The 12302-nt window shown below is 35.5% G+C and overlaps 1 protein-coding gene and 1 pseudogene across 3 annotated transcripts; both read left to right on the top strand.

Moving 5' to 3' along the window:
- The first annotated feature begins 480 nt into the window (after positions 1 to 480).
- On the top strand, positions 481 to 1513 carry LOC144564735 (SNF2 domain-containing protein CLASSY 3 pseudogene; annotated as a pseudogene). The gene has a single exon (XR_013514725.1). The product of XR_013514725.1 is annotated as an SNF2 domain-containing protein CLASSY 3 pseudogene (transcript).
- Positions 1514 to 3214: 1701 nt separating this feature from the next.
- On the top strand, positions 3215 to 7838 carry LOC144564732 (disease resistance protein RPP13-like). 2 transcript variants are annotated; one of them, XM_078314331.1, is made up of 3 exons: positions 3215 to 3963; positions 4063 to 4827; positions 6472 to 7838. In XM_078314331.1, exons 1-3 carry the CDS (start codon positions 3320 to 3322, stop codon positions 7709 to 7711), a joined length of 2649 nt encoding a protein of 882 aa, XP_078170457.1. In that variant the 5' UTR covers positions 3215 to 3319; the 3' UTR covers positions 7712 to 7838. The 2 variants fall into 2 exon arrangements, with proteins under 2 accessions (XP_078170457.1, XP_078170456.1); XM_078314330.1 differs by having other exon boundaries at positions 6469 to 7838.
- Positions 7839 to 12302: the final 4464 nt, after the last annotated feature.

Below are 12302 nucleotides of genomic sequence, written 5' to 3'. Positions count from 1 at the left end.
AGGAGAATAAACTATATATGTTACAACATCCTAAATGGTACAGTGTGGGATCTAATTCCCGGCACATTCTCCACCATGTACGCACATCAACGCGAGGCAATGGAGTTTATGTGGAACAATTTAGCCGGAGGGATTGACCTCGACTCCCTGTGCAGTGGGGCCCCCACTGATGTCATCGGTGGATGCATTGTGTGCCATGCACCCGGCATAGGAAAAACCCGGCTTGCCATTGTCTTCATCCAAACCTACATGAAAGTCTTTCCAGATTGTCGGCCTGTCATAATTGCGCCACGTGGGATGCTCTACACATGGGAGGAGGAATTTAAAAAATGGAACGTTAACATTCCATTTCACATATTAAACACAAGTGAGTACACCGGGAATGAAGACAGTGAGATAAGAAAACTGGTACGAAATGAGAAACGCTCTGAGAAGTTGACCCGGTTGGTGAAGTTGTGTACCTGGGATAAAGGGAATGGTGTCCATTCAATGGAGAGAAGGGACGGAGATTCTACAAATGGACGGTAAGATTCTACCTAGATACCATCAAGCCTCAATTGATATCTTCAATGACCCAGATAGTGATGCTAGGGTTTTGCTTGCATCAACAAGAGCCTGCTGCGAGGGAATAAGCTTAACGGGTGCATCAAGAGTCGTGCTATTGGATGTGGTTTGGAACCCAGCAGTGGGTCGGCAAGCCATCAGCCGGGCATACCGCATTGGCCAAAGAAAATTTGTTTATACCTACAATTTAATAACATCTGGTACAAGTGAGGTAGACAAGTATGACAGGCAAGCTGAGAAGGATCATTTGTCGAAGCTTGTTTTTGCACCTGAGATAGATTTGAATACTGTGAGAAATACTCTGAATAAGGCCGAAGAAAACCAGTCATCTGAGTTGGTGGCACAGGATAAGATCCTGTCAACTATGACCTCACATCGGAATCTACAAGACATGTTTTCCAAGATTTATTACCCACGTACCGAATCAAATATTGTCTATACTTACAACCAACTTGCCCCTGTTTAAGTCCGATGTACTCTGAGGTCGTGGGTTTGAAGCCCGGATCGAAATCCCTTGTGGATATGAAATAGTTCGATGTACTCTTATGGGTTGACATCATGAGTTCATCCAATCCATTAGTTTCTCTGTAGTTGGGCTTTTGTGTTGTTTTCTTTCTTTTTCTATTCAAATAAATGCTGGTCGGCCGGATTTCTGAAAAATGAACATCTTGTGAACCTGCTGACATGACATATTCTGAGCCTTTCTCGTGTGAAATATTAGGTGAGCCCATCAGTGAACTGGAATTATTGGTCCCTTTTTTATCAGCGAATAATTTTGTACTGCTCTGTTTGGTGTTTCGTATTATAAGTCTGATATCTTGTGGAGAATTAGTTGGGTCCACCCTCCATTATTTTTGGTATCTTTCTCAACTTTAATTATGCTTCCATAAACTCAACTTTAGACAATATCAGCTTTTAGCATATATGCAAACTTGTTATCTCATCTATCCCAGACTTGCTCATGAAACCAGGTTTTTGGAACTTTAATTATGCCTTCATAAACTCAACTTTAGACAACATCAGCTTTTAGCATATATGGAAACTTCTCATCTCATCTAACCCAGACATGAATAGAGAAATATAAGAAAATTGTGGCAATGAGTTGCTATCAGACACAGACTCGGCAAATTAAGGAATTAGATATTATTAATTTATAATACTAACACTTTTCATCTTTGAAAAATTCCAATTTTCTTCTGTAGTTATCCAATCAATATTAATGGACAGCACAAAATGAGTTATTTAATAGAGCAAAGTAAATAGACTACATACTGCTAAGTGCTAATTAGCTAGTAATTCCTTTTGTTCATATCTAAATTCCACAAACGCCCTCATAAGGTCTATTTATATATCATTGTTATAAATAATTAAGTAACAAAAAAATATATATATAATTCAAAAGAAACCTGCGAATCGATCGAACTAACAAAAAAATATATAATTCCACAAAAACCCTCACTTGACTTGAACATACTTTTTACATATATTTATTGGGAGTTGATAATTGTCCCCGCAGGCTCATTCCGAACGTGTATGGGGGTTTAAGAGATGAGGGGATAATAGAGAGATAAGAGTGGGGGGATTCATATAATTATTCATATTTATTACATTATATTAATTATTCTGCCAAAAAGATTCGGCAAGGTCTTCCATTAATTAAACCAATATGTTTACTTATTTTGTTCATATATTGTCTATAATTAGAAGTTACAGGGGAAGACACAAGATTAATTTTGGTACCTTTCTCAACTTTAATTATGCTTCCATAATGAACTGACCTTTAGACAACATCAGCTTTTAGCATATATACAAACTTGTTATCTCATCTATCCCAGACTTGCTCATGAAACCAGGTTTGGTATCTAGCAAACTTCTCATCTCATCTATCCCAGCTTTTAGCATATATAGCAATCATATTTTTAAAGCATTTTACCCCCAGAATAATAGCAAATAGATGTTCAAACGTCAAAGCATTTGAAGAAATAATCTCACAGAGGTATGACTCCTATTTATTACTCACAAAAATTCTGTCATTTAATTAATTTGACCTATACCTATTAATTGCCATACCTAATTGTATATTTAATTGTGGTCTATTATTTACAGAGCATGTACTTCATTGTAAAAATGTTTTAAAATTAGTTGTAAATTTGGATGACGGATAATTGAGGTCTATTATTTACAAATCGTGTACTTAATTAGACCATGATCTGGTGTGATTCTTATTTTTTTGAGAAAAAAACGATATTGATAAACGTACATATTGTCCATTAATTGCATAATTGTAATAATAAAAAAGTTGTTTATTTTCGGATAAAATTGATCAGTTTGGTCATCAAATCACACCGTTTGTTAGCCGAAGTATTATATTAATGGATAAACCAAAATTCATATAGAACAAGATGTGAGTCATCCTATAAATCCTTAGTCCTAACAAGAGAATAATTATTTATATTTGAGAAATCTTATAAACGCGCGTGTCGCTGTTAGCAAAAGACCCACTAATTAATAGCTCATTCGCTCTCTCTAGCTGTCTGTTAATTAGTATGATGTTGAGGTAGTACCATATTGTTGGAGCCTTACAAGTTAACCAGTATATACAGTTCCATATCTTACCAGTATGCACGGCCAAGAATAATTAATGGTTGTCTAATTTCTTTCCCCTTATTTGTCAAAACACTATTCTTACTCGAATTTATTGGTACAATTGTTCACCCAGTTTGCACGGCCAAGAATAGACGAAGCAACTTGAAAGATGGCCGAAGGGATAGTTACTTTTGTTTTGGAGAAGTTGTCGGATGCTGTTGTTAAAGAGGTTCTACAAATACAAGGCGTCGGCAAGCAAGTGGAAACATTGAGTCGTGAGCTTAGTCGGATTAAATCTTTTCTCAAGGATGCCGACATGATGCAGACCTTATATGAGAGGCAGAAAAATTGGGTCAATGAGATCAGAGATGTTGCTTACGACATAGAAGATGTTATTGACAATGCCCATTTCTTGAAGGCTCCCGAAAACCCTTCGAAAGAGCTCCCAAGAGGATGTTCTCGAATTGTTAGTGCTGCTAAAAGGATGTGGAGCAAGCGCAAAAGGCTCCCAGCTTTGCACAACCTTGCCGGTGAAATGAATGAGATCCTGGCACGAATTCAGGATATCATACAAAGTAGAGAGAAATATGAAATAACCTTTTCGGGTGAAGGCAGTGGTGAGCGGCCGAAGCTACCGGTCAGGCCCCCTATAGTACCTGACATTGATAATCCTTGTGTTGTCGGCTTCGATCTTGACAGGGACAACATTGTGCAACAGTTACTTGACACAAGCACTAAAAGGCGTGCTATCATCTCCATTGTGGGACCTGGTGGGCTCGGAAAAACCACTCTTGCTCGAAAAGTCTACAATAGGTAAATATGATTATATGAAGCAATTGTGTCAATAATTGATTAATAATATGTTATTTCAATCTTTCAAAAACTGATGACCATCTACTTCTTTTTCTACAGCAATGATGTTAAGAGACAGTTTGATGTTCACATATGGGTAGCTATCTCTCAGGAGTTCAATATAATGGATATTTTGAGAAAGATAATAGAGCAAGTCCAGCCTCTCCTTCCAAACGACCTAGAACGGGGAGAACAACATTTATTGAGAAAGCTTTACGAAACCCTTAATGGTAAGAAGTACCTTCTTGTCTTAGATGATATATGGACAAGTGATCTATGGACTCAAATTGGTGGGGTGCTACCTGATGAGATTGGAAGTGGAGTAATCATAACTACTAGAATCCAAAACATTGTCGGTGATGCTGAACCATATAAACTTCCCTATTTAACTGAGAAACCGAGCTTAGAGCTTTTGCTGAAAAAGGCTCTGCCTAATCGAGATTTGAGTAGAGAGTATCCCGATGATCTGTATGAGCTTGGGAAACAATTTGTTGAAAAATGTGGTGGATTACCCCTTGCATTGGTGGTTTTGGGAGGCTTATTATCAAAAAGACCTGCCAATTATGCTGTTTGGAGTAAAATGTTGCAAACTATGAACTGGGGAACTGATGGGAGAGAATGTACTGAGATCATAGCCACCAGCTACAATGACTTGCCATTTGTCCTCAAGTCTTGTTTTATGTACTTGGCAGTTTTTCCTGAAGACCACGAAATCAATGCTGAAAGTTTAATTCAGTTGTGGGTTGCTGAAAGGCTCATACCGGCAGAAGAATCCAGAACATTGGAGGATACTGCTGAGATCTTCTTAGAGGATCTAGTGCAAAGGTATACTTCCATAGTTCAACATTCTTTTACAGATTCACCTAGATACGGTTGATTTTTATTTATTTTTATTTTTTGTGTGGTAAGACATCTTACTTTTAAAATTTAATTGGCTATTTAACAATAAATTCATACTCTTGACTAACATTTTTCATATAGATTAAGTATACTATTTAGTTTAAAACAAACATTCCTAAAACGTTTCTTTGTTGCATTTATCAGAGAACATAATGTTGTGTCGTGTATTTAAGGATATGGTTATACATCTTAATTAGTTTTAACTTTGAAAAATACTGGGCTTAAAATAAATAGTGGTGTAGGTTTCATCAATATTTGTTTCAATACAGAACTACATTTTTTTTCTTTGTCATCCTTGAAGGCCTAACTAAGTTTTATGTGTCCGTTCGTTGCAATAAAATAATGGTATTTGTTGGGAGGCCTCGATCGTTGCACCCTTAATTAGGTAATCCTTTTGTGCTAATTAAAAAGAATCTCTATAATAACTATAAGTTGTTCAAACATAATAATAAAAACAAATTAGTCTCGACAACATGCCTATTGGCAATTATTTTCTTTGTTTGGATTGCTTGTTTCAGTACATGATTGCTCATTTTGGTAAATGTACTTAATATGATTGGTTTGCTCACTGCTAGTAGGGGTGTCAATGATACCCTTTTAATCATTTACCCGATCCATATCATATTTGATAAGACGGGTATGGGTAAGGTTCTTTTTCATTAGTTTATCGGGTATGAATATTGGTAAAAAAAATTTTTGTTAACTTATTGGGTAAGGGTATGGGTAAGAGCTATTTCATATCTATAATCATATAGGTTAATTAATAAATATAAAAAAATTATATGATATTTTTTTATACATATTAACCATATAATTTTATTATTATAATTAGATTGAATTATATTACATTTCATATAATTTTTTAGTTAGTAATTTATCCAACATTTTATATAGTTATTTAATTAGTAATTTACGAAAAAATTGATTTATACAATATTTTATTATTTCATTAATTAATAATATATATATCTTTTAAAATAATAATATCAATAATTTGAAATGGAATAAAAAATATAATTTTTTTATATTTTTGTATTATTAGGAATATGATGTATTTATATATTTATTTATTAGTAATATTTTGTGATTAAATTATATAAGCTACCAATTCATTCGCTAATTACTATTATTTGTTTTAGTAACCATTATCTTAATGGGTAAGGATAAGGTTAAGCTAATATTTAATGGATAAGGGTAGAGTATGAGTAAGACAAATTTCAAGTAGGCATGGGTATGAAAATGTGACCATCTCACTCGTACCATACACATTGAAACCCCTACTAATTCGAGTACTCATTTTGTTACTCGGTAGCTAGTTTTACAGATCCTATGTTTTACAAAACTTGAATATTAGATTCAACAAGCTAATTAACTACTGTCTTTTTTTATACCTTTTACTTACCCCTACTACAACAGTACCAATTACTGCTTTTCGTTTCTCAACATTTCTTTTCAGTTTACGATATGCACATCTAGTGTTTTGTGGAAGATATATATATATAGTTCTACATACACCTTCTATAATCCAAAGAACTTCGTTTAATTTTTTTAATTTCTTTTCAATAGAAGCTTGGTTCAAGTATCATGGAGATCTCACGTTGGTTCCATCAGAAGTTGTCGTATACATGATCTCCTTCGTGAAGTTGCCATCCAAAAGGCCAAGGAGGATAACTTTGTCACAATTTGCTCGAAACCTCCTGACAATTGGATGAGCGTCTCCAAGGCGCGCCGTGTGGCAGTGCATTACTCGGGTTGCGATGAATTGATGAAACATGCAAATCCAAATCTCCGTTCTTTGTTGTGCTTTGAGAGGCCATTGCCAAATTGCTCTCAGCAAAGGCTGCTTAAGGTGTTGGGTGACATGCATAAGTATCCTTCTGATAACCCAATTAACTTTGAGTGTTTTCATGGACTGACTCATTTAAGGTATTGCAAGCTTGTTGGGAGTGGTTTAATTAACACAACATCTTTTGAGTCGTTCATCAGCGGCCTAAAATTTGTGGAGACCCTTGATTTCGGATATCTATTTGATGTTGACGAGTTACTTGAATATATATGGAATGTGAAAACACTTCGGCATGTGAAGCTACCGAGGCATACTTCAGGACCCTCATCATCTGCCGACTTAAGAACTCTGCAAACACTCATGGACGTGAAGAGCCGAGAGTCATGGAATGCACAGTTACCTAAACTACCAAATCTGCGCAGTTTAGGTATCGAAGTGGAGAGCTCGTTTTCGTGGGATTTATTTGCCAAGTTGCTTGACACGCTGAAGCATCTAACCTCTCTTTCGTTAGATGGCTATCAAGTGCCACTAGAAATAGTCAACATGCAAAGATTTCCATTTTACCAAGATTTACAATATCTGCATCTAATTGATCATTTCCCAAACAAGTTGTCGCTTCAGGTTGGCATGTTTCCCATCCACATCACAGAGCTTACACTCAGCGGTCTCCAGTTCAATGTTGATCCGCTGCCAGTGCTAGAGAAGTTATGCAACCTCAGGCTGCTCTATTTGTTCGGACAAGAGAATCAAAAGATGAGCTGTTCAGCTGGAGGCTTCAAACAGCTACATGAGTTGATGTTTTACGAGCTAGGCAATCTAGAAGAATTGGAGATAAAGTCGGGTGCCATGCCCATACTTAAGCAAGTGACACTAAATTCGTGTGACAAGCTGGGGGTGCCTCTCGGGCTTCAGTACCTGTCCAACCTCAAAGAACTCGAGGTATTAGAGTGCAGGAAATTAAAAGAGCACGCAGATGAGATCCGCGACATCTGCAAACATGTTCCCTCCATAGTGTTCCGTTAATTTAATTTATTTTGGAGGTTTCCTTTCCGTACTGCTATCATTTTATTTTCCTTTTAATTTATTTGTTGTTTACTTTTATTCTGGACTTATTGAATATGCTTTCAAAATGTAAGATTTATGTTTCCAATGATTTTTTTTCCGGTACTGTGTTCTGGATATATATGTATTTCAAAGACGAGAGACAAAAAGCTATTACGAAAATAAATTAAAGACTAATTGTGTTGATTTGAACATATTCTAGATATGTATCATGGTGGTAATTGTAATGATTTGCTTCTAACTGCCGAAATTTTTTATTCTATTAAATATAAAATTTTAAATTATACTACTAGAAAGAAATTAATATTAGAGGAAATCCGGAATTTAGGAGTGCTCAATTTTAGATGCTGTCGTAAAAATTTCTAGTTGGGAAAAAGAAAAGAAAAATTGCGAAATTTTTATTAATATCCAAAAAAATAAAGAATTTAAAAAACTATCCAGCTTTTCTAGTTATTTCGTAACCTACCCAAACCGCAAAAATTTTTTTGCGGTTTTATGGATTTTTATTTGTGGTTATTGTTGTTCGTACAATAATCTTTTACGTCTATTTGACTAATTTGCAAAAACATACAATTATTGAATTTTACGATTTCTTCTATTTTTGAGAACATATAGGTCCAAGAAGAGTAAGAACTGCGATATAATAAGCTTGGACTGAAAAAATCACGAAGACTTTTATCAAGAATACAAATTGTAAAATCAAAAGCTTGGTAAAGTATGTGTGAGGTTGATAAAATTGGGATAAAACGTTGGTAACGTTTTATAATGATCAGAAGCTTCAAAATTATCAAAAGAAGAATCAAGTTATAACGTTATAACGTTATACAACCGTTGTGACGTTTTACAAACGTTATAACGGTTGACAAACGTTGTAACGTTTAACAGCTACAGAACAACTGAAGTACAGCTGTTCAGTACAAACTAGAAACGTTGTAACGTTCATAAAACGTTATAACGTTTATAAAACGTTAAGTAACGTTTTACTAAGCTGTCAGAGATTTAAAACCCTAAAATCGCATTTGAATAAAACGTTGTAACGTTTAATAAAACGTTGGTAACGTTTAATAAAACGTTGGTAACGTTTTATGTCAAACAACTCATTTTTGAGCTGCCACTATAAATAGACTGAAGGGATCACTTTCAAACTCATCTCAGCCGACCCTAATTATTCAAAAAGCGATTTTCTGAGAGCTTAGCGTACTCCATTGTTGTGAGAGATTAGAACTTCAAAATCCCTCAAGCAACCTCAAACCTACTTCACTAATCTTGTTATAGATTAGGTTAGAGTGATCTATTGAGTGTTTCTCTTGTGTTCCTAGACAATCGAGACCTTGTTCTCATCTCTTTGAGTTGGCCGTTTGACTTCCCGCTTGGTGTGTAAGGGCTCAACGGTTCACAAGTTGTAATCCTTTCGTATTGGGTAATAGGAAGGCGCACCTCACAAGGTTGCGAAGCCCCGGAGACGTAGGCCTTTGTTTTGCCGAACTCCGTTATCACCCCGCGTGTCAAATTTCTCTAAACTCATCTATTTACTTTCAATTGCAATTTAATTTCAGTTTTTGAGCAATTAGAGGTGCCCCTAAGTGTAACAAAGTGGTATCAGAGCAAGTTACTCAAATTAAGACACACTTAATTGGAGATTAGATCAACTTGACAAATGACACCCTATAGATCCGTGAAAGAACCCTTAATTTTTGGTACTACCACCAAAAATTTCATGCATTGGAAGAAAACCATGATTAATTACTTAAATATCCTTGAGGTGTGGTATGTTGTTGAAAAAGGGTATACACCAACATACACAAGTGTAGCTACCGAAGGTTCAACCGATGCCAAAACTGAGACCGTTGATTCCAAACAAGCCAAGAAAGATAATGACCTAGCAACCAATGCCATATTCAATTTGGTTAGTGAATCGGTAGCCTCACTCTTTGGTAGTGCATCAAGTGCGAAAGAAATGTGGGATGCTCTTGTAAACCGGTATGAAGGCAATACCCAAATCAAACGAACCAAAATAACCGGTTTAGAAGCAAAATTTGAAACCTTTAAGGTTGAAGATGGTGAAAGCATTGAGGATATGTATAATAGACTTATGCATATCCAAAATGAGTTTACCGAATTGGGAGAACCACTTTCTAACAATAAAATTGTAGGAAAGCTATTGAGGGTAATGCTCATGAGAGATAGATGGTCCGGATTGGTGAGTGCCCTAGAAGCAATTCAAGGCACGCACGACACATTCACACCGGATGACCTCTATGCACATTTTAGGAGTTTTGAAGAAAAACTTCGACAATCCGGTGAGTTGAAGCAAAGCTCAAAATCCAAAATCGTAGCTTTTCCGGCACAAAACCGAAACTTTCCAAGCTCCTCTAACACCCGTCTCTCAAATGATCAATTTATCAATAAAATTGATCATGAAACATCCAAGGATGCTCTTCTCTTGTCCCAGATGTTCCAAGGAATGCTTGACTTTGAAAGAAAATACAACAAAGAACGAGAAGAGAAAAACAAAAGGTTAATGTGTTTTGCTTGCCATAGAGAGGGGCATTCCATTCAAACATGCTTCAAGCTATTTCCACAATTGAAGAACACGGATGGTGAAACACAACAAGATAGAAAACCAAAACAAAAGTACGATGGGTACAAAAAGAAGAAAGCCAAGGCTATGCAAGCCTTGTTCTCGGATAGTGAGGCCGAACAATCCGATACGGAATCGGAGAGTGAAGAGGAGATCAACCCTGCATTGATGGCAAGTGTAGATGAAGCTCCCTCGAAAATTGACATAGACTCAATTATAGCTAGCAAGAACATCACCGATGAAACAACCATCAACTTTCTCATGGAGCTTGTTAAATCAAGAAATGCCAAGGAGGGAGATGATGGAGTCAACACCTCTACAAACTTCACTAGTGAGGTACACTCAACCCTTAGTCTTGATGGTTATGAGACCGAACTTGAATTTATAAATGAAGGTGGTGAAGAATATAGTGGTGAAATTGATATAGAAAATTGTATAATCACAAATGAGACCAACAATGACTTGAGTACAAATCAGTTAGACACCAATGATGCAAGCACTTTCAAAAATGAAATTCTAATGCACAATGATAATGAATCTAGGTTGAAATCACTCCTTGATGAGTCCAATAAAACCTTGGTTGAGAAGGAAGGTATTATTCAAAAATTAATTGCTAAAAATGACATGTTAGAACTTGAAAATATAAAGTTAAAAGCATCACACTTAGGTGAGATAGGCATTTTAAAAGTTAAAGTTCAAACCTTAGAAACCGAAATTCGGGCATTGAGATCTCCTAGTGAATTATCAAAAGTCACTAGTCTAGATCCCTACTATGTGAGCAAGTTGATACATGATCAATCCTATTATAAAAATGATAGAGTTGGTCTTGGATTTAAGAAGGGTAAATCCTCACTTAAATCTAATCACATGCAAGGCCCTAAAGAAAAAGGGGAACATTCTCAAACCTCAAGTATTCCTAATGCCAAACTAAAGTTTAATTGTGAACAATATTCAACTTATCAATTTTTTACTAAAAAGGGTTTAACTCCTTTGAACAAAGAGTCATCAAAATTGAAGTCTTCTCATGCCTTAAATGCTAAACAAGATCGAAAGTCACCAAATTACGCATTTAGGTACAAGTACAATAAAAGAAATTCTAAGAACAAAAATATTTTTAACAATAGTGATAGGAACACTTTTAATGCAAAAGAGTCAAACAAAACCTATTTTAAAGGACCCGATGAATGGTTTTATGAATTCAAAAATAAAATTGCTTTACAAAACCAAACTCAAAGAAATGGTTTAGCTAGAGATGTTCCCCAACATCACAATAGATTTGATTCTAACAAAACCAAGAACATTGCATCTAAAGTTGCAAATAGGTCACATGATAGTCACAAGAGTAACATGCATGAAGTGAAGTACCAATCCATTCTCAAACAAGGTTCTACTACTCAAAAGCAATCAACTACAATGTGCAACTATTGTTGCAAATTTGGCCACACTTCCTTAGAATGTAGATTTAGGAATGTAAACAACAAATATAATGTTGTTTGGGTTCCTAAAGCTATACTAGCTTAGATTCACACTTAATCTCCCCTAAAAGTATTATAATTGCCAAACATAAAGGGGGAGATTAAAGACAAGGTATATGTTAGTTACTAACTCAATAATAACTAATATATACTTTGTAGGTGTGTTTGATTTCATCTCAAAAGGAAAGTGCTTGGATCATTGATAGTGGATGCTCACACCATATGACCAGTGACAAATCTAATTTTAAATTCTTAGAACCATATGATGGAGGTACGGTTACCTTTGGAAATAATCAAAGAAAGAGCTCTATTATTGGTATAGGCTCAATTGGTAACCAACACTTGACCATATCTAATGTATATCTTGTTGATGGATTAGATTACAACTTACTTAGTGTGAGTAAGCTATGTGATTCGGGATATTATACCAAATTTGATACTAATGCTTGTCACATAGTTAGGTCTTCGGATGATGCTCTAATTTATTCGGGTAAAC

The sequence above is a fragment of the Carex rostrata genome, chromosome 13 (assembly GCF_964058835.1).
Source record: "Carex rostrata chromosome 13, lpCarRost1.2, whole genome shotgun sequence".
Taxonomy (NCBI): Eukaryota; Viridiplantae; Streptophyta; class Magnoliopsida; order Poales; family Cyperaceae; genus Carex; species Carex rostrata.
Note: the sequence above shows the minus strand (reverse complement) of the source record. Positions and strands in the feature narration are given on the sequence as shown.